Here is a 21,739-nt window from a genome sequence, read left to right on the forward strand (position 1 = left end):
GTTGTGGCATCAATCAGCGTCATGGTGTAGTGGTTCAGACTCTTTGCCTTTCAATCAGAGGGGCATGCGTTTGAATCCTGCTTCAGTCATTTTATTTCTTTCAGCAAGAAATACATTGGCTGCCCTCAACCCAGGTGAGGTTAATGGGGACCTGGCAGGATTTTTTCCTTGACACTTTAGCTGCAACCTTGATAATAATGTATTAAGATGATGAAAATCCATATTTTATTGTTCGAAATAGACATGAAATGAAATACTCAGAAAATTTGCTTTGCCCAATTGATCGTTGTCCCGGCAGCCGCTGTGCAGCGCCAGATCAATGAGGCTCTATCCCCTTAATCATTTTATGCCAAACATGGTAGCAGCAAATCCCATATTTTAACGTCTTTTGGTCCGAGGCAGCCGGGGTTTGAACTCCCGACCTCCCGGTTGTGAGACGCACGCTCTACCAACTGAGCCAACATACCGGTTAAGTATAGTGAACATATACAGTGGTGCTAAGAAGTTAGTGAACCCCACCAGAAAATGAACATGAACAGTGTTCAAGTTCTGCGATGTTGATGTAGATATTCAGTTGTGAAGTCACATGATAAAATAATATATTCAATGACATTTGTTTCTCTGAGCACACCTAACAATATAGTGTTGCTGTCTACATTAAACACTCAGCATGAAGGAGTACATTTTGTGGTGAGATTCACTAAATTTTTATTACCATAATTTGTACAGCCACTAAGTGGTTGGAAACATGATTCCGAAGTTTTGCCGGAATGCGACAATTTTCCTGGTGGGGCGCAGCTTCAAAGGAAAACTGTAGCATTCTCATCACTGAGGGGACCATAGTTTCACCAAACCTATGATCGAAGGCCGGATGTATTTGGTTTATATCCGTCATCCGTATTAAATACATGTACAACAAATAGGAAATGTAATTGAATGAATATCAATAAGGAATCTTGCTAACAAGGAATCCCAGCAAAATGAGTATAAAATTCTTCTAGCTCATGTTATGATTAATGTTTTGAGTAATGCTGACTCTAAATGTGTTTTTTTTTTCAGGAGCGGGATGGCATGAGGCAGATCTTGAACTCTTACGACGCAGAAGTGACCCATTCAGGTTTTGAATTGCAAGCTAATACAAGATTAAAGCAAGCTGAAGACACTGTTCAGATGTGCCATCATCAGATTGAGCAACTTGATACAGCTCTAACAAAGAGCAAAGAGGAGGGCGGGCAGTACAGACTACAAGTCAAACAGGTTTGAAAACTTCTTTCTCTGGAGATGATGATTCATATCTTAAATGGAATTAATAATGATAATAAAAATAATCATAGCCAATTTTTATATAGCGCTTTTCCCAGCTTATTATTACCCCGGTCATTAGATTAATTTCAATCCCGCACGAAAAGTGCACAATTTCCACTCCCTGGGGAGCATTCCTTGCATTCATCGTAGCCTCATTATGGTGCTGGCAAATTCAAACATACAATATCTTTCGCATCTTACCGGGTACCCATTTAGCACCTGGGTTGAGAGTGGCAAAGTATGGATTAACGCCTTGCCAAAGGACACGAGACCGCGGTGGGATTCGAACACAAAAAAAAATGTTAGCATTCTGCTTTTGTATATTTACAGCTGGAGCTTGAACTGGCTCACTTGAAGGATGAACTGACGATGGCCAAGGAATCCCTTTCCAAGAGTGGATCTGGAGGAACACCATCTGAATCAGAGGAAGAACTGAAGAAGAGAGTGGAGGAGCTTGAAGAGGAGTGTAAGAAACTCACTGAGAGGAACGAGAGCCTGGAACTTCATTTAGAAAGGAGTGCACTGAAGGTAAACTAAACAAAAAAATAAGGTAAAGATGGAAAAGTAAGAGGAAATGAAAGGAGAATAGAAACATGAAAGGAGATACTGTAGAGAGAGAGAGAGACAGAAAGATAGCGGATCCAAGATATTTCATTTCCAAGCGCTATCAACCCTGTATCACCCGATAATCTCTCTTACACGTATGTAACATTTCACCTCCGCAGGCAAGTCTGAGCGTTGAGCCAGGGTTAGATGATGAACAGCAGCTTTGATATTACGTAAGAGCAGATCTGACTGTAGTAGGCCCTTGAAATTAAGTTATTGTATTTGATATTTAATCAAGTTTTCAAAGGCATATTGTATTTTGAAAATCCACAGTTAATTTGTTTTCAGTTTTGAATGAAGAATATCGGCCTCAAAATAAGGAGACTATTTAAGAGAATAAAAATGAGAGATGCGTTGGCAAGCGTCGTGCTGCGAGTGCAAGAAAGAAAAAAGAACTAGGAAGAAATTAAGAGAAAGAAAGAACAACATTGAAAGAAAAAAAAACAAAAACAAAGGTAAAGAAGGAAAAATAATAGGAAATGAAAGGAGAATAAAAGCATAAAAGGAGAGATATATATATATTTAGAAAGAGAGAATCTTTAGGAGGTGTAGAAAAGGGGAAAGAGAAAAGAAATGAGGAAAGAAATTTGGGAAAGAAAAGAAAATAATGGAAAGAAACCCGAAGTAAGGCCAGAGAATAACTGTACATGCATCCAGTTTCGTATACGTTTTATGTGTGCCCCCTGCTGACACTGCGGTTTAGTTTTTTTCGGACCCATCGATGTCAAGAAACACCTGTTTAGATTCATAAATAAACTGGCCTGTATTAATTTAGGTTTTTCATGGTTGGAAATGGGGGTATATCCCCTCATAATTTTGCATCATGGAAACAGAAATTATAAATTGTAATGTGCATTCACATGCCCCTCTTACAGGGAGACTACGATCCAACAAAGACCAAGATAGTTACATTCAGCATGAATCCTGCAGCTATGGCAAAGAAAAAGAGAGGGGAAGAACTGGAGAGATTAAGAGCAGAATGTGAGACCTTGAGACAACGTGTGAGGGTTCTGGAGGAATCGTCCGGAGAAGGCACTTCTACTGAGACCGTAGCCAATCGCATCAGGGAAGAACAGACTAGAGCAGTTCAAGGTAAGTTCTCTACCTTCACATCAGGGGGTATCCATGAAAGTTGTCAGCTCTGACAATTTCAGGAGAGGGCACTTCTAGTTAGACCATAGCCAATCGGATCAAGGTAGGAGAGACTTGAGCAGCACTAGTATAAAGTAGGTTCTCTACCCTCAGATCAGGGGGTGTGTCATGAAAGTTAACAGCTCTACTAACAATTTCAGGAGAGGGCACTTTCAGTTTGACCATAGCCAATCAGATCAAGGTAAAACAGACTAGAGCAGTACAAGGTTGGTTCTGTACCCTCAAATCAGGGTGGTGTCACAAAAGGTGTAAGCTCTAACAATTTCAGGAGACGGCACTTCTAGTGAGATTGTAACAAATCGGATCAGGGTAGAACAAACAAGAGCAGTTTAAGGTAAGGTGCTGTACCATCAGATCAGGGGGTTGTTTCATGAGATTTGTCAGCTCTAAAATTTTCAGTGGAATCCTTGGCTTTGATTGGCTTAGAAGCACCCATCTCTGGCTGTTACTCTGAGATAGACAACTTGCCAGTGTTTACAGAGTTTCCTGAACATGTGCCAAGGAGAACATCTTAAGTGATCATTACTGATATCCACTGACAAGTTTTAAAAGCTGCTGTGATCCTTGTATCTGGTTGGCCAAGAAAAAAAATAAAATAAAACTGGAAACTTCTTTCGTTTGAATGCATCATAAATTGGGAGAAAGTATGGATTGTCTATGGAAAAGGTAACACTGTAACGAAGGCTTAAATAAATCGAGAGAATTTGTGATTTCTATATTTCTGGGAAGCTTGTTCCATATTTGAAGGACTGCATGTGGAAATGTTCAAGGTGCATATGGTATTGTGGGTACATTGAGAGGAGAACAAACAACTGTCTATGCATTTTTAAACAAGGTAATTCCAGATAAAGTTGCCTATAAAGTTGACCTACCATAAGGTAAATATGTGTTGTACGATGCCTCTCCCTAGTTTGAATTTTTGTGGTCTAAAAAGATCTGGCTTGGGCAAAATTGTCAATATCTCCCCAATGCAGATGTGAAGAAGGAGCTTGAGTTGTCGGAGTTACGTAATCAACGGCTGAAGGAGGTGTTTGCCCAGAAGATACAGGAGTTTCGTCAAGCCTGCTATCGGTTGACAGGGTACCAGATTAACAATCCTACTAGCAACCAATACAAGCTGTTATCCATGTATGCAGAGTCTCCCAATGATATATTACATTTTCAGGTTTGTGAAATTCATTCTTTCCTCACTGTATCTGCCCTATACAGCTAAAATCCGCCTTTTGGGAGGAGTTGTTTTTTTCTTAAACTGTTTTTGGTAATGAAGCAAGAAATTGTCTGGCAGAACAACCATCAAAATGGAAATTGAAGTTTGGGGCTATATCAACACATACAATAATCACACCACCAGATTTAAAAAAAAAAAATTGGCACCTTGTCAAAAGTCGGAGCTGCGTCTTTCCTGCGGGAATTCCATAAGCGTCTTTGAATTACCTATCTTCACATACCCTCACAGACAAAGAAATGGGGAGTGCAGTAAGCCGCTATGAAAAGATGCATAGCTCCTTTATCATGAGATTTTCGCTAAAAGACGCGGCATAGACAAGTTGCCATAATCAACTCTTTTTTTCTTTTCTTCCCTGGAATCCTCTTCACTTAACGTTTACAAGCCCCATTTTTATTGACAGCTTTCTATTCTGTAGAATTTCTTTTGTTACTTTTGTCTGTGGTGTATAGACGACCAAGACAAAAAAATGAAAAAGAAAGAAAAGAAAAACTGGTGAATTATTTTCCATATATATTGTCAAATTTATCTAATTTGCTTTTTTAGTCTTTGGACTACGGCATTGTATTTTACTATTAATAAACCTGAATTGAATCCATTTATGTTCTCCCGCAGATGACACCAACAGGAGAAATGGCCCTACTAGCCAACGAGTTCTCTTCATCGTTAAGTCACATGGTTGATGAATTCCTACTCCGTGGTCATAGTATCCCAGCATTCCTCAGCACGGTGACCCTTGACCTCTTCAGCCGACAGACGGTCATGACATGATCCTTCTTGAAAGTCGAGGCTAATCTCTATTTTTTTTTGTTATTGATTGTAAAATCAACTAGTCTACATCGTAAGCTATTGCGGTTTTTATTTTTATTCCTCATTTTAAGGGTGGCTCTGTGTTGGAAGTAATATGATTTAATAAATGAAGTAGAATCAGACAATGTGAAAATTGTATCAAAATCGGACAAGGAATTTTTTTTTAAAAAAAGGACATTTTATAGTTCAGCTTCATGTTTGTGCAACAGTTCTATGAATGTCTTTATGAATATGCAATGAATGAGCTGATGATGTCATATGAAATAATGATTTTATTTACAATACAAGAAAAAGGGAAAGTCTGGAAAATGACCTCATCAGTCCAGCTATTGAATGTTTATGACTTTATGCATAGAACTCTTTTCACCAAGTGTTGCTAATCGTAAAAACTCAATAACTTTATGGTTAATCAGGTTTTGATGAAATTCTCATTTTTGCCTGTTTAATTTTGATATTTTATTTATATACATGTATGGTATTCCTATTTTCAGTCTGGAGTGGCCTGTTAAGTTAGGTTTTCCTTAAAGACAAATGAAAGTAGTTGCAGAAAACACTGATTTCATGAGAAAGTCTGTAAAACCAGGCTTAATTGTCACTATATCATCAAGGATCTAGATCTGGTACAGTTTCATAAACTGAACTTAGTGAAATCTTGAAATCTACTCTGAAAAAATGTTCAAACTGAAGATCACCAACACAGATAAGCCCACGTGGGACAGTGTATTATTGCTTTGAATGTCGGCCCGACGCTTGACTCGAATCCCGTGCTTATTTGCTAATTTCTCAGCAATTGCACAATTTCTTCCAGAATCCTTTGACACATATACAAACAGACACTTTGGTGTTTATTTTATTGGATTCTGTACGAACTCAATTTGAAATTTATATTGCAGTCCAAGCTATGGATCTACTGTCCCAATCAATTCTACTAAATTCAAACGTGTTGTGGTTCTTGTCTGGTTGTGCACCAGAGTGGAAAATACATTGGTGCTAAGGGTATTTCACCCCCCATGATATATCTATATAAATGATCTGCTCTAAAATTTGAAAGAATGTTTAAAGAATCAAATTAATACTTTGTGGGTAATTAATGAATATTTACCCATATGGCTTTGTAATGTTGATATAATTATGAACAGTTTTCTTGTTAAAGAAGTAGCAATGCCTTATACTAGTCTAACATCTGTATAAGTTGATCAACTTTTCGCAAACTTGAAATGGATGGGGGGCAGTATTTGTACTCCCTGTATCAAACCCTGATAAAACAGTCAAGTAGTTTTTATTTAAGCTTGTAGGTACTTCATATAGGGTTTCAATACTTCTATATGCACACTTTAATTTGGATATGTTCACCCTGATAAATTTTCAGTTCCAAAGAGAAAATATCCTGCCTACTTTACAGGGTTTCTAGCTCATGAGGGAACATTATGTTACATTTTTTTTCCAGTCAGGGAAAAGTCAGGGAATTTCTATTGGCCCAAAACTTGACAGTAGTCAGTGAGACTCTGGCAGGCTATGTTGTTGGTTTTTTGTAGCCTCTTTGAATGCAGTCCAAGTAGCTGTTGGCCATTACATGCCTAGCATTATAGTGCTTTCTACTGCAAATAATTAATAATCAACTGCAAAGTCATAGGAACCATGTGAAACAGGAAATGGGCTGAAATAAGTATCATGGAATTTTGAAACTTCATTAGAGAAAATTCAGGGAAATGGGCTGAAATAAGTATCATGGAATTTTGAAACTTCATCGGAGAAAATTCAGGAAATGTTGTTTTCTTGAAATGCTAGAACCCAATATGTTTTGGTTTCAATTGTTCAAAAGGCAAGTTTGAAATTTGATGGTATCATCAATTTCTCAAAAGGACCTTAATGATTGGTGATTTGTTCACATATCGTACATGTACTTCATAATTGTACTTTTTTCAACTTTCAAGTCTGTCGTTAAAAGGTCAATAATGTGAACTACGTGAATGCTTAAATATTATCGAGCATTACAATATTACAAAAGCACAGTAGCCTTTGAATGCATTTTTACCCTTTAGAATTGAAGTATGGTATCCGTTATGATTTAAATTTTGCACCTCCCAGTAATTGAATTTTCAGTGTATTCCATTCATGAGAAGGTATTTCATATTTATATGTTATCCTTCACACCACAAACGCTTTGGAGCACATGCATTAATATAATCTAGTTTTTATGAAATGAAAAAGTAACATGCACTTGCGAATCGGAAGATTTACCATAACTAAAGGCAAGCTTTAATGCAAGAGACCTGTGTATAATAGATACAACATTGTGACTTTTTTTTTGCATGAATCCTGCAATAGTTTTATTTAGCATCATGGCACTCATTATTTATATAGTAGCTTATTGTTTAATCGTAAATTTCCATGTCTTGATTGCTACTTTTTGAACGATTCTATTTCTCAACACTAGAGTGTTCATTTATAATAGTGAATTTCAGTTCTTTTTTCATGATTTTTATTTACATTATTTTTCTTTCACTTTGTATAAAAATTTTCCTTTTGCTTAAAGAAGTACAGATAAAAATCTTCCTAATTTTGTAAGCAACCATTGTAAGATAAAATGATATGCTCTTTTATTTACATATTTTGAGGTTATGTTGCATTGTTTATTCTGACAATAATGGGAGAGAGAGAGTGGAAGGGCGGGGGTGATGGGAAATAGAGGAAGAGAGAGGGTGATGCAGACGGAGGAAAAGAGGAAATGGTAGGGAGGGGAACAGGGGGAGAAAGAGCAGGAGGAATGCATGCATAGACAATAGGACACTACAGAGAGTCAGTAAAAAAATGTTCCATCAGTTTGAAGTTGTCTTGTGTGAAATAAGAACATTTCATCACTGATACACATGTCCTGATAGAGCTATTCTCCTAGTTTGGTACATTTTTTTCTGTCGTGCTCTGTACATTGCATATAAAAAAAATTGCACTTCAGAAAAATATCTTAAAATGAAAAAAAAAGACTCTACATATGAGCTCCAGCTCTCACACAAAATAAATATATTTATTAATTTCATATTTACTCAGGAAACTTACATAATGGCCCAAGAGACGTATGGATCTATTCCACAGTCATGCACAATAGAGTACCGAAGTGTGACGTCAGTTGCCATGGTGTCATGGCAGGCTGGTTCTAAAAAAGTCGCAGCTGACGGTCATCTGTACACTTAGGCTCGTCTGAAAAATAGGTTGCAAGCGATCAAATTCATTTTTCTCCTGTGAGAAACGCGCTTTCATTCGGCGGGTTCATTTGATTAGAACCAGGCCGCCATGACACCATGGCAACCAACATAGCTTCGGTACACAAAAAGAAAATACATAATAAATACATGATTTGAAGTATATAATACTCTAGAATACAATTGAATTCATCGTAACATCACTCACCCCTGCACAGCTCAAATCACTTTGGACTTGCAAGATACACTACATATACCTTGAATTTGAGAATTTAGCTTGATGAGAAAATAAATAAATTAAATAGACTATCATTGTCAAGTTCGAACATTCAAGAGAGATTACATATAAACTGTTTGTTAGCAATACATTTTTCCCTTCAAGCCAAGTAAGATGGCCTAGCATTCTGATGACAAGCCATCTTACCCTTATACAGAGGCCATGAACAGTTATTATTATGAGGGGGGGAGGGGCTTATGCAAAAACACAATCAGATTGTCATTACATTCTTACATAATTTTATTGAAAAAATAGGGGGGGGCTGAAAAAATAAATAAGGGGGGATAATTTATTAGCCACCATGCTTGATATTCTGATAACTAAACCACACTTGGAATATAGAATATTGGCTCCATAATATTTCTTATATCAATTATGATGTACAAATTCATTAAAATTCATTGTATATTAGCATTTTCATATTTCCTGACTCGATCATTTTTGACGTCTTTTGGAAAATGCTAAGAATAATTTTTAATTGGTGAATAAGTTGACAACAGGCACTTCACACAGGTATGGTCTTAAGTATGGTCTAAGTTATCCCAGGCTTAACTAAAACATGGCTATCGGAATACCATCCAATATGTAGAGGTAACAAGGCACTATCCATTTGATGGATTCAAATTGCAAGTCCTACGTTTATATGGAGAAGTACTTAAATACTGGTTAATTAACCCTATCTAGGCCGGGGGGGGGGGCCTCGGAGGCCCCCCCCTCAATAAATCGCGCCATATTTTCGCCGCGCGAAATTTTTTGACCGCGCCACTCGCTGACTTTTTACTTTCAAGTCTTGCGCAACTTTTGAGACCAACTTTGCGTCCTCCGGGTACGTGGTTCCAAAATTATGCAACATTATGTAAGTGCATGTCAGACCGAAAATTGCTCAAAAACGTGATTTCGTGTACAAAGTCAATGCAAATTGTGTTTTCAACCAAAATTCATAAATGTATGATTATTTTTAGTTTTGCTGCTCTAAATGTATTTATTTTATGCTTTTTATGATCACAGAAGAGTCCCCAACAAATTTCATTGAAAAAACAAAGAAAAACAAAAGGTCAAAAAACAAAGAAATACATAAGAAATTGCAAAAAACAATAAAATACATAAGAAAATGATTTGATATCGCAATTTTTTTCATGTACACTTGCTAAGAACACTACAAAGAGTTTCTATACCAAAAATTAGTACATTTGGAGCTTTATTTAGGGAGTTAGAGGAAAAAGTATGATTTCGCATACTTATTACGCATAAATTAGCATAATCACTTAATAGCGACTCGCACGAAAAAAAATACTATACAATCTTGGAGATTATGTCCCAGGCAACCAGCATGCCAATTTTCGGCGCGATCGCGCGGTCGACGGCCGAGATCTTAGGGGGGGGCCTGGGAGGCCCCCCCGGCCATATGAATTCCCAAAATACCCCGGCCTAGATAGGGTTAAACCAAAAATGAATAATTGAATTGAGGTGTTGTGAAGACATCCTTGGGATTCTAATAAATTTACACAAAATCAAGTCTTCTTTAGGTGGCTGGATACATCTACTTTTCATTTTGTCCACTTTTGTGGCATTTTGTGCAGTCAATTCTTCAGCAGCTTCATAAAGTTCCTGTATTCCTAGTACTTGTACTGGCAGTATGAATAACCCACTCATGTATTTAAACACTTGCATGGTATTAACAAGGCAAATGTGTTGTAAATACATACATATAACTCCACTGAGTTGTGACATCCAGTCTTGGGTTTATGACATTTCTTTAAAGTCTTGAGTTGGTATAATAGTTCTTGCCAAGTCTAGTCCACAAGTCAATAAAGTGCTGGAGTATCTTGTTTGTCTAGTTAAAGGACAAGTCCACCCCAACAAAAACTTGATTTGAATAAAAAGAGAAAAATTCAACAAGCGCAACACTGAAAATTTCATCAAAAAATCAGTTGTAAACTAAGAAAGTTATGACATTTTAAAGTTTCGCTTTATTTCACAAAACAGTTATATGCACATCTCGGTCAGTATGCAAATGAGGGAACTGATGACATCACTCACTATTTCTTTTGTATTTTATTATATGAAATATGAAGTATTTTCTCGTCATTGTCATGTGAAATGAAGTTTCATTCCTCCCTGAACACGTGGAATTCCATTATTTTAACATTTTGTGCTTCAGGCAAGGAGGTCCTAATCATCAAATTCGTAAAAATTGAAATATTGTATAATTCAAACAATAAAAAACAAAACAAATAGTGAGTGACATCATTGACTCTCTCATTTGGATGTAACTGGCTCGTTCATATAACTATTTTGTTAAAAATAAGCGAAACTTTGAAATGTCATAACTTTCTTATTTTACATCCGATTTTGATGAAATTTTCAGCATTGTGCTTGTCTGATTTTTCTCTATTGATTCAAATCAACATTTTTCTGAGGTGGACTTGACCTTTAAGAATTTTGCCATTACCAAATTCATGACATTTTTTTAAATGTCTGAGTCAGTATAATAATTTGACCATTCTTGCCAAGTCTCTTTATCAGTCGATACTGGAATGTTTTGTTAATCAAGTTCAGAAATTTCTCTTTAAGTTGGCTCACTGAAGAAAAATAACTTCAGATGTGATCTGAATATAATTTCTGTCAAGATAAGTTAGCTTCACAATATTTATATAATATTGGATGTACATGAATGGTACATCAGGGGAGCATTTCATCAAGATTTTCATCCAACTTTCCTTGATTTTGATTGGCTGAGAAGCACTGTTACTATGGTAACCATCAGATAAAATGGGACTTGTCAGATAAAACGTCTGACAAGTCCTTTCATGAAACGCTACCTAGATATAACGCATATACCAATATTACTCTCACAGTTGTGAACTATTAAAGATGCCAAATAAGCTGATAGATTCAACCTCTTCCTGGAGACTTGTGTCACGATTGGCTTTCCTTTGTTCAGCCACAACTCTAGACCCGAGTAACTCTGAGTTTAGAAACGAGCCCCTGAATGTAGGCACCTTTTTAATACAGATCATCCCAATCACATTGACAAAACAATGGGGACTGCAGGTAAGCTGCAGTGAAAAGATGGATAGGATCCTTATGGCAAGATTCCTGCTAAAAGACACGGTACAGACCTCTGACATTCATGAACTCTTTGAGAGATCCGGTGAGCTTGTGAGTTCCTCTGCTTCATCATGCAAGGCCTCAATGCGCTCTGCTAGGGCCATCTGAAAAAGAGAGGAGACAAGAATAGCCTGAATCAGGGGTGTTACGTGACAACAAATTTGACTTTGACTTAAATCAGACATGGCATTATTTATCTATATTAAATAATACAGCAATTTGATATCAAATAGAATTTAAATACATGTATGGTAAAATCATAATGTGAGGGAACCTGTATAAAAAACAACACTTGTTATGTCTGCAGGATCCACAAAGAAACAAGATCTAGAAAAAAGCTGAAATTGAAATTTTGTACGGAGTAAAGCTGAAATAAGCTGAATTTCAGCTGAAAATGAAAAGCAAAAATACATAAAATCAACTAAAAATCTGAACTCTCACACCCTGCTTAAAACAGTTTAACAAGTCTATCAAAACCAACCAAGGGAAACAGGTAAATGTGATTTTATGGGCAACTAGTCTCTATGAACAGGCTCCTGTAATACAATAAAACCTGTATATAAAGACCACCCATAGAGACAAGAATAGTGGTCTTAAAGAGCAGGTGGTCTCTATAGATTGGATCTTGTAATACAGTGAAATCTGTATCTAAAACCACCAAAGGGAGCAAAACATGGTTCTATGAGCAGGTGGTCTTTATGTACAGGTTATTGTAATACAATAATTTAATTTTCAATTAAATTCAAATTTATTTCCACAATTAAAAATATACGTATATACAAATCATTGACATTAAGACATATATTACACGTGGAGGGGTCAAAGAAAGCACAACTGCTTGTATACATTGGCCCCAAAGTAAGAATAAATCATATAAGTAAAATAAACAATAACAATATAATCACAATCATAACGTAATTACAAATAAGTCTAAGAGAAAGGAGGTGGTGAAAACAAATCATTGCAATAAATGAAAAGCCGTGTTTAGAAGTGTTTTGTTTTGAAGACGTGCACGTTTAAATTGATTTAAAGATTTTGATAATTTAACAGAATTAGGTAATGAGTTCCTAAAGAGTGGTCCAAAATTAAAAAAAAAAAAAAAAATAAATGAAAAATAAAACATGTGTACAAAGACAATGGAAACATTAAAAAGGCGGCTTTATGAGCATGTGGTCTTCGTGGACAGGTTACTTTTTTACTGCAGGAAATTATTCAGTGGAAACTTATCTAGAGGATTTCATCCAGAGGTGGTCTTTCTGTGCAGATAGTCCCAAAAGCAGGTTTAGGAAAATCAATCTAACAAGCATTGGAAAGCACATAAAAGTGTTTAAAGGGAAGGTCCAGGCTGGAGATATGTATATCTCAATAAATAGACTAAAATTCACAAAGCAAAACGCTGAAAATTTGATCAAAATAGGATAACAAATAACAAAGTTATTGAATATTAAAGATTTGCATTACTCTGGCGAAACAGTTCTCAGCATGTCTTTATCAATATTCATTAGGTGCGCCCATGATGTCATAGCCCCACTTGTTCTTTTGTATTTTATTATATGAAATTAGGTTTATTAAAAAAATTTCTACCAAGAACTAAACAATTAGATTGACAACTCATTAAGTGCATTAGTTATTTATTGCCGCAACTTATTTCATCATAATGGAGACACATGATTTACACATGTATGAAATAATGAAACATTTATGATTTCATGTAATAACATAAGAAAAAGGAAAGTGGGGATGTGACATCATCAGTCCACCTAATGAATATTCATGATGATGTGCATATAACTTTTCAAAAATGTTGATAAACTTTAAAATTCAAAAACTTTTGTATTTGTCATCCAATATTGATGAAATTTTCAGCATTTTGCTCTTGTGTATTTTACTCTAATTAGATATGAATATTTTCAGCCCAGACCATCCCTTTAACCCATTGGAGACTTGAACCCACACATATGCAAACAGTAGTCTGAAAAAAAGGGTTACAGCAAAAGTATTCAGTCTCCAATGGGTTAATAATGATATAAATACAATAAAGATACAAAACAGAGTTCAGAATGTTAAACCAATCACATGCGCTTTAACGAGTCATCGTCATCATCTGCTATAATCTTCAAAGGGCTCTGCAGCCTATCTCGAAGATGATGCACTCTTTATTTTTGTTTGTATGTGCACTTTTTACTTTATATTCGTCACTAGAAGTCAACAGATGTGCCAATGCTAGCAGTAAAGAAGCATAAATTTTTAAATAGCTTCGGGCAAGTTACTGTGGAAAATGCGTGAAACGAACGCTGAAATATCTGTATGTACATTATGTACTAACTAGGTAGGCCTAGTAGTTGGTGTGGAAAGGCTTATATTTGATCCTAAGTGGACAACCTACCTTTGCAGCTGCTACAATCTGTTTTGCAATCTTGATGGGTAGATGATCAATCTTTGAGATAAGATCTGTGTGATCTGCATGAGCGAGATGATGAAGGGTCTTGTAACCAGCCTGTACTAACTGCTTGGCTCGGCCCTATCAACATAAAACAATACAAAACAAAATATATCACAATATGCCATCCAGGGAAAACAAAGTTACAAGGGGACTGAGAGCGTTTTCACCACCCAAATGGTTAAAAAAGCCCTGGAAAATCCCTATTCAAGCTTATCCAATTTAACTGATTTACAGAGTAGGCTGTAAAAAGTAGCTCAGAAAAATAAACAAGTGGAATGCCTCTGGCCGTCTCACCTGCATCACACGATTCAACATAGCAGCAGTGCTGACTTTGAAAACTACTATAACTCACACAAGATGTTCAGTGATAATTGGTTACTCTTATTTCCACGTATTATGAATTAGACCAATACACTTACAGAGATGGTAATTCAACAAATACCCCCAATGCGGCCAAAGTTCATTGATCTCACATGACCTTTGACCTTGATCATGTGACCTGAAACTTGCACAAGATATTCAGTGATACTTGATTACTCTTATGTCCAAATTTCAAAAGTCAGATCAATAAACTTGCAAAGTTATGATGGTAATTCAACAGATACCCCCATTATGGCCAAAGTTCATTGACCTTTGACCTTGGTCATGTGACCTAAAATGTGCACAGGATGTTCAGTGATACTTGATTACTCTTATGTCCAAGTTTTATGAACTAGACCAAAATACTTCCAAAGTTATGATGGTAATTCAACAAATACCCCCAATTCGGCCAAAGTTCATTGACCCTAAATGACCTTTGACCTTGATCATGTGACCTGAAACTTGCACAGGATGTTCAGTGATACTTGATTACTATTATGTCCAAGTTTCATGAATCAGATCCAAAAACTTTTAAAGTTTTGCTCTTGCCATCCCACGGCAAGAGGAACCAACCCTGTGGAATGAGCTCCTTTGTTAATTATTTAAATATGTCATTACTTCATAAAGTAGAAATATTTAGTTTTACTTGCTTTTGAAATGTCTATATGATTGATGTTTCCTTATTTTAAAATCTAAATCTACTTTCTTTCTAGGTGGACTTGACCTTTAATCTTCAATCTATATCTTACCTGTTTAACTCCTGGTATCTCGAGGAGGGGCATCAGATCCGCTGTAGCACAGTACGTCAGATCATAGACCAGCTTGCTAAGGAGCTGATGCACTGCCCAGAACTCTTCAAGATCCTGTGAGAATGAATATGTATTCCATAGTAATGCCTACAAATAACTTGATGTAGAACATTGTGAATTGTTTTCATTTGCTTTCATTAGAATCTCTCAAAAACAAAGTAAACTTTAATTAGGAGTCTCTCCATATACAGTGCGTATCAAAAAAAAGTTTCCACTCAGAAAAAATCCTGTAAAATTATACATTTGTAATATCCTGAAGATTTTTCCACATTTTAACATTGGTACAGCTCCATTTCAGCAAATGACGATATAATTGTCGAAAAATATTTCCGCTTGAGTGAGCACCACTTACTTATAAAAAGTTAGTGAAAAATGATTTGCGCAGAACTTTAAAATAGTTATGCGAATAAATGTAGACCTTAATCATGAAGAACACGTGGAATTTAGCTAGTAAAATTTATTTGAAGATATCTTTTACCTTTTTAAACTTGTTTCCTTGCCCAAAACACTTTGAAGAGTGCATTGCGCCCCACCCTACTCCCCCACACACCGAGGCCATCGTGACGATATTTGCTTTACACTGAGCTGTGATTTACATGAAATGGCTTGGGCCTGATTTTAATTTTGTTAATCATTGTCAAGTTAGGGAAAAGTGTGGAGATACAAGTATCAAATGAAATGTAAACCTACTTTAAATGATAAAAACTTAGTGAAAAATTGCTGGAGATGTCTGATATAAACTTTTGTTCAGATTCAGTTATGTCCTCAGATCCAGCTGGCACAAAAAGGGTAAAGGATGTGTTTACTAAGTGTTGAAATTTCAATTTGGGTGGCAAACTTGTTACAGAATGCTTGAATGTATCCGTTTTATTTCAACTGACTAAAAGTGCAAGGGAAATGTATGAGAAATGTTTCGAAGGGTAAGTTTGATTTCGCCCTTTCCCCTTGACACAGTGTGAAAACGAGCATTTCTGCGCAAACAGATTTCTGCGAGCTTTACAAAAATTGACAGTACTCACTCAAGTGTAACATTCTGTCAAAACTTTTACTTCCATTGGATAGATGAGACCCAAACCCAATATTATATGTGAAAAAATTACCCACATGTTGTATATATTTTTATTCCCAGGGCTTTTTCAAAGTGTAAACTTTTTTTTGATACACACAGTATAGAAGCTCTTCTACCACAAGTTAGCATGCTATTTCAGGACCTGACATTTCTCTGACCCAATGGTTCAGATACAGATATTTTTTTTAACTTCCCAGAATTTCCCTGACCCATACAAACCATGTTGATATATGTCATGTCATTCAAGAAAATCTTGTGAATACACCTGCGGTTGTCTTGAGAACGAAAAGAACCACGATACAAAGTTGGTGTGAATATCTGATAGAAAGAATGCAAATGAGCTCATGGAAAGGTTGGACTTGCAAGAACCTTGTCAGAGTGGTAAAGAGAAGTGGTTTGAAATGGATGGGCCACATGTGGATGAGGGAAAATGTAGGAAAGAGTATAGGATCTGAAAGTGCCTCAGAGGAAAGGAAAGACTGAAAAATACATGGAAAGATAGGGTTAAGAAAGATTCAGGGAAGGTCGGTCTGAACAAGGAGAATGATCATGAATGAAAGAATCTGTGAAAAGGGGTGGGTGAGATGAGTGAGAGGCACTGGAAGCGGCAGCAAGAAGAGATACAGGTTTAATTGCAAATTTACCTCACAAAATCTTTGAACCGAGAAAGCAAAGCTTGCAGCCGACGTGAAGACAGTTTGTACGAAGCCTCTTGGAGTGTCAAAGCAAGCAGCGACTTCCCATATGCTCTTTCTCTTCATCATCTCCCACAGCATCAGGGTGAGGTAGAAGCGATGTGCTCTTCTCTCCAACGCTGGGGTCTGGATTCAAGAATAACATTATCACTGGATTGAGATAATGGCCAGGTGTGCATGTGAAGTTGGCTTAATGCATTGGATACTGAATGATTTTGCTATAGGGCTAGCTATAGGTGACCGCACACCTTACGATTGGTCTGTGACTCAATTTTGGAATAAAAACGTAGTAGAATTTGATGCTAAAATTGAGACTTGAAATATCTTACTGTGTAATGTTTAAAAGCATCGTACGAATACCTATGTTCAAATCTGTGACTATGCTATCATCCTTCTTAGAATAATAGCAAATTTAATATCTAGTCGTCATGACGTCATAGCAGTCATACGATTGGCTACAATTTGAAACTAATTTGGCCTTTACTCCCAAATAAAGGTTTGCAATCTTTCAAAATGGTTATATTAGTATTCTTTCAAGTAATATTAACCTCAAATAAAATGATATGTTCCATTCACATTTTCAAAAAATGAGCAAAATGCGATTTTATTCCAAAATCGGATCGCGAACAATCGTAAGGTGTGAGGTGGCCTTAACACATGTTTTCCATAGACTACAGCCTGCATGTACATGTACACATATGTAGGCTGTCTCCAACAGGTTAACATAAATGAAATATGACAAAACTGAAGCTGGGAACGATGAGGGCAACGCAATTTTCTTTAGGGCTAATTAATGGTCAGCAATGCATTTACAAGCAAACATACTGAAGCTTTATGCTTTTTTACATGTACTCATTGGAGGAATATTGCATGTATAAACAGAATGCTAGAACGAATCACTATATATTCTCTCATGCTATTTTACTCCAATGAATGCAAGTTGGAAAGGTTCAGTAGGTCTGTTTTTTATAAAGCTACTTTCTGAGAAAGAATTCGTTTAAAAATACAGGTTGATCTTCAGGAAACATGGTCCTTCACCTGTAACAGTCACTTACGAATTGCTTGCTAGAAACACCAGTCATCTTGCATTGCATGTAGAATTCAGATACACCGACCAGTTCAGCAACTTTATGCTCCGATTCAGTCAAGCATGAAAACTGTTCAAAGAACGGAGAGAAAAATACTGATTGAGAGGAGGATTCTTTTAATTGGTGTCTTCAATCTGTATGAACATCTCTTGTACTCCAACTTGATCGTAATAGACAATTAATATGTCCAAGACATGTCTGCAGAATGTAAATTGTATTTTATCTTACTAAATAGGTTCATTATTGCGGATTGAAATAATTGCTAGAGGGTATTCATTTGTCTCGCAATCTACTATGGTCAACAAGGAAATTCGTGATCACTCTCGCAAAAAGTGTTCACTGGCTTTCTAGGAAATTCGTGATCACTCTCGCAAAAAGTGTTCACTAGCTTACAAGTTCACTAGCTTACAAGTTCACGAGCTTTCGAGTGCCGCTGCAACTCTTTATCAAGTGACGAAAATTGTCCGATATCGTACTCTATTTATACTAATCTCCAAGACCGTACGCACAAATGCGAGAACAATAGGTGGGCACTGATCCGTTGTGTGATTGGTCAGGAGTTATGCAAATAAGCCGGGGGTATATATTTGAACAAGTTATTCTCACTGCTTTACTTCAATCTGTCAGTTTTGGGTACCTTGAGACATGGATCAAAACAGTGAGATTTCGCATTGAACCAAATAACTACTTGCAGGGATTTAATTAGCAACAATGTGTGCTTTTTTGGGCATTTCACAAATGAATTGCTATGCCTTGCAGCCATAATAAAAGCAATAAAATAATAATAGCAATATAATTATTATTTGTTTGGCGTCACCTGTGCCTGGGAGGCGAAAAGTGAACTGAATCACTGTGACCCGCAGGTCTCTCCTCCCGATATTACTGATTGGGGGAATGCAGGTGGACCACTACAACGTGGTTTCCCCCTACTCTTATACGAATAGTGCAATGAGTTCTTAACGTGCAAAGGTGGTGACTCTCCTCTACATGGGGCCTCCATTTAACGTCCTATCCGAGGGATGGAGTGTTTTCCATTGTAACATAGCCTGCATCTATGAAACATGGGAGAGACGTTTACACACAACGCACTGGCTTCAGTCATCCGCCCGGGGTGGACTCGAACCCACGATCTTTGGTTCGACGGGCAGACGCGTTGCCGACTGAGCCAACACTGCTCTATAATAATAATAATAATAACAACATGAACAACAACAATAATAATATTTAGTTATATACAGTGCATCCCAGAAAAAAGGAAACCGGGATTCCCATGTCTTTTTCATTCACCTGTGCCTGGGAGGCGAAAAGCGGATAATATTTTACTTTCAAATTCTTCTAACTTTGTTTATTCTTACGTACAGCCTTACAACATCATATTTTTACCTCTTTCATAATGTTTGTACCTTCTTTTCTTCTGACTTTCTGCTCCACTTCAATCCCCCCCCCTCTCTCTATCTGCCTCTCCTCCTTCCCACCTCTCTCTTACCTTTCCAAAAGTCAACAACACAAGTAGTTTTCAATCCCATACTTTATCCGTATTATTTATTTTGTAATTATCTATGCTATTGTTTGAATATTTTTTGTGTCTTTATTACCTTGTGAATACATCGCAATTCGGCCTTAGCCGCGATGATGTCTTGATTTTTACTAATAAACCATTTATCTATCTTTATCTATTCAAAGGCAAATGAATTATGATATTTCATTTCCATAATCATTTAATCCAATAGGCTCTTTAATATGATACCTAATATGAGACCAACCATTCACGCATTAATGAGCAAGACGAGTGTGAAATTTTAATGTAACAAGTGGAATGCCTCTGGCCGTCTCACCTGCATCACGCAGTTCAATATAGCAGCAGTGCCGACTACTCTAACTCCCACAAGATGTTCAGTGATACATGGTTACTATTATGTCCACTTTTTATGAACTAGACCAATAAACTTACAGAGATATGATGGTTATTCAACAAAAAAAACCAACATGGCCAAAGTTCATTGACCTTACATGACCTTTGACCTTGATCATGTGACCTGAAACTCGCACAGGATGTTCAGTGATACTTGATTACTCTTATGTCCAAGTTTCATGAATCAGATCCATAAATTTTCAAAGTTATGATGGTAATTCAACAGATACACCCAATTCGGCCAAAGTTCATTGACCTTTGACCTTGTTCATGTGACCTGAAACTCACACAGGATGTTCAGTGATACTTGATTACTCTTATGTCCAAGTTTCATGAATCAGATCCATAAACTTTCAAAGTTATGATGGTAATTCAACAGATACCCCCAATTCGGCCAAAGTTCATTGACCCTAAATGACCTTTGACCTTAATCATGAGACCTGAAACTCGCACAAAATGTTCAGTAATGCTTGATTACTATTATGTCCAAGTTTCATGAATCAGATCCATAAACTTTCAAAGTTATGATGGGAATTCAACAGATACCCCAATTCGGCCAAAGTTCATTGACCCTAAATGACCTTTGACCTTGATCATGTGACATAAAACTCATGCAGGATGTTCAGTGATACTTGATTAACCTTATGTCCAAGTTTCATGAACTAGGTCCATATACTTTCTAAGTTATGACGTCATTTCAAAAACTTAACCTCGGGTTAAGATTTTGATGTTGATTCCTCCAACATGGTCTAAGTTCATTGACCCTAAATGACCTTTGACCTTGGTCATGTGACATGAAACTCAGGCAGGATGTTCAGTAATACTTGATTAACCTTATGGCCAAGTTTCATGAACTAGGTCCATATACTTTCTAAGTTATGATGTCATTTCAAAAACTTAACCTCAGGTTAAGATTTGATGTTGACGCCGCCGCCGCCGTCGCAAAAGCGGCGCCTATAGTCTCACTCTGCTATGAAGGTGAGACAAAAATCGGGTTGCGCAGAAAAATTGGACAAGATTGGTTAGTGATATGATGACCGTGCATATTCAACGATTGGCTCATTAGCATTTCTTTTGTATTCTGTGTTAAACTTCTCTCACTGAATCCAGAAATGAGAGTGGATTCAGATTTACACGTAAGATGCTGCACAAATCGTTTCTGATATGCCTCAATATTTATTGTTTGTAATCTGCCATGCATGAACGATTTGCTAAGCTGTTGGTTTCAAATGAGAGATGAGATTCCACTCTAGCAATGACCATCATATTTATTATAGTAAAAACATATTTAATAATTGTGAAATCTACATGTATCTCTGAAAACGGGTTTCCTTTTTTGTGGGATGCACTGTATAGCACATATCTTGTACATTAACATCTCTAGGTGCTTCCAAAGGACTTGGACATTATTACCCTGACTTTAGCCTTTGTACCTGGAACCCATTTACCTTACCTGGGTTTAGTGCAGCACAATGTGGATAATTTTCTTGCTAAAGGAAATCATGCCATGGCTGGGATTTGAACCCATGACCTTCTGTTTCAAAAGTTAAAAAGTAACAGTTTAATTGTTTATAATTTGGTGTAAACTGGGGACTCTGCCGAATCTACACGCATTACACATCGCATACCTGTTTCATATAGACCATCCAGTTTGGTCTAGCCAAGTCTACACACATT

The 21,739-nt window shown here is 36.7% G+C and overlaps 2 protein-coding genes and 1 long non-coding RNA gene across 3 annotated transcripts in view; 1 reads left to right on the top strand and 2 right to left on the bottom strand.

Annotated features, from left to right (window-relative positions):
* The window catches only part of LOC121423252 (mitotic spindle assembly checkpoint protein MAD1-like), a 41,406-nt gene extending 33,698 nt beyond the window's left edge, over nt 1-7,708 (top strand). The window contains exons 12-16 of the mRNA XM_041618576.1: nt 1,060-1,257; nt 1,636-1,833; nt 2,787-3,003; nt 4,038-4,228; nt 4,904-7,708. Coding sequence (XP_041474510.1) covers nt 1,060-1,257; nt 1,636-1,833; nt 2,787-3,003; nt 4,038-4,228; nt 4,904-5,059 — 960 coding nt within the window. The 3' untranslated portion in view covers nt 5,060-7,708. The remainder of the gene's footprint in view (nt 1-1,059; nt 1,258-1,635; nt 1,834-2,786; nt 3,004-4,037; nt 4,229-4,903) is intronic.
* A 382-nt stretch (nt 7,709-8,090) lies between these two features.
* On the bottom strand, nt 8,091-10,483 carry LOC121422834. Its single transcript, XR_005971193.1, has 2 exons — nt 10,020-10,483; nt 8,091-9,251 (listed from the first exon to the last, which is right to left on the bottom strand). It is a non-coding gene; the product is annotated as an uncharacterized LOC121422834 (long non-coding RNA).
* An 837-nt stretch (nt 10,484-11,320) lies between these two features.
* LOC121422437 (helicase POLQ-like) overlaps nt 11,321-21,739 on the bottom strand; it is a 55,073-nt gene continuing 44,654 nt past the window's right edge. Inside the window, exons 15-19 of the mRNA XM_041617474.1 lie at nt 18,118-18,219; nt 17,012-17,188; nt 15,239-15,352; nt 14,073-14,207; nt 11,321-11,790 (exon numbers count right to left, since the gene is read on the bottom strand). Coding sequence (XP_041473408.1) covers nt 11,707-11,790; nt 14,073-14,207; nt 15,239-15,352; nt 17,012-17,188; nt 18,118-18,219 — 612 coding nt within the window. The 3' untranslated portion in view covers nt 11,321-11,706. The remainder of the gene's footprint in view (nt 11,791-14,072; nt 14,208-15,238; nt 15,353-17,011; nt 17,189-18,117; nt 18,220-21,739) is intronic.

The sequence above is a fragment of the Lytechinus variegatus genome, chromosome 10 (assembly GCF_018143015.1).
Source record: "Lytechinus variegatus isolate NC3 chromosome 10, Lvar_3.0, whole genome shotgun sequence".
Lineage (NCBI taxonomy): Eukaryota > Metazoa > Echinodermata > Echinoidea > Temnopleuroida > Toxopneustidae > Lytechinus > Lytechinus variegatus.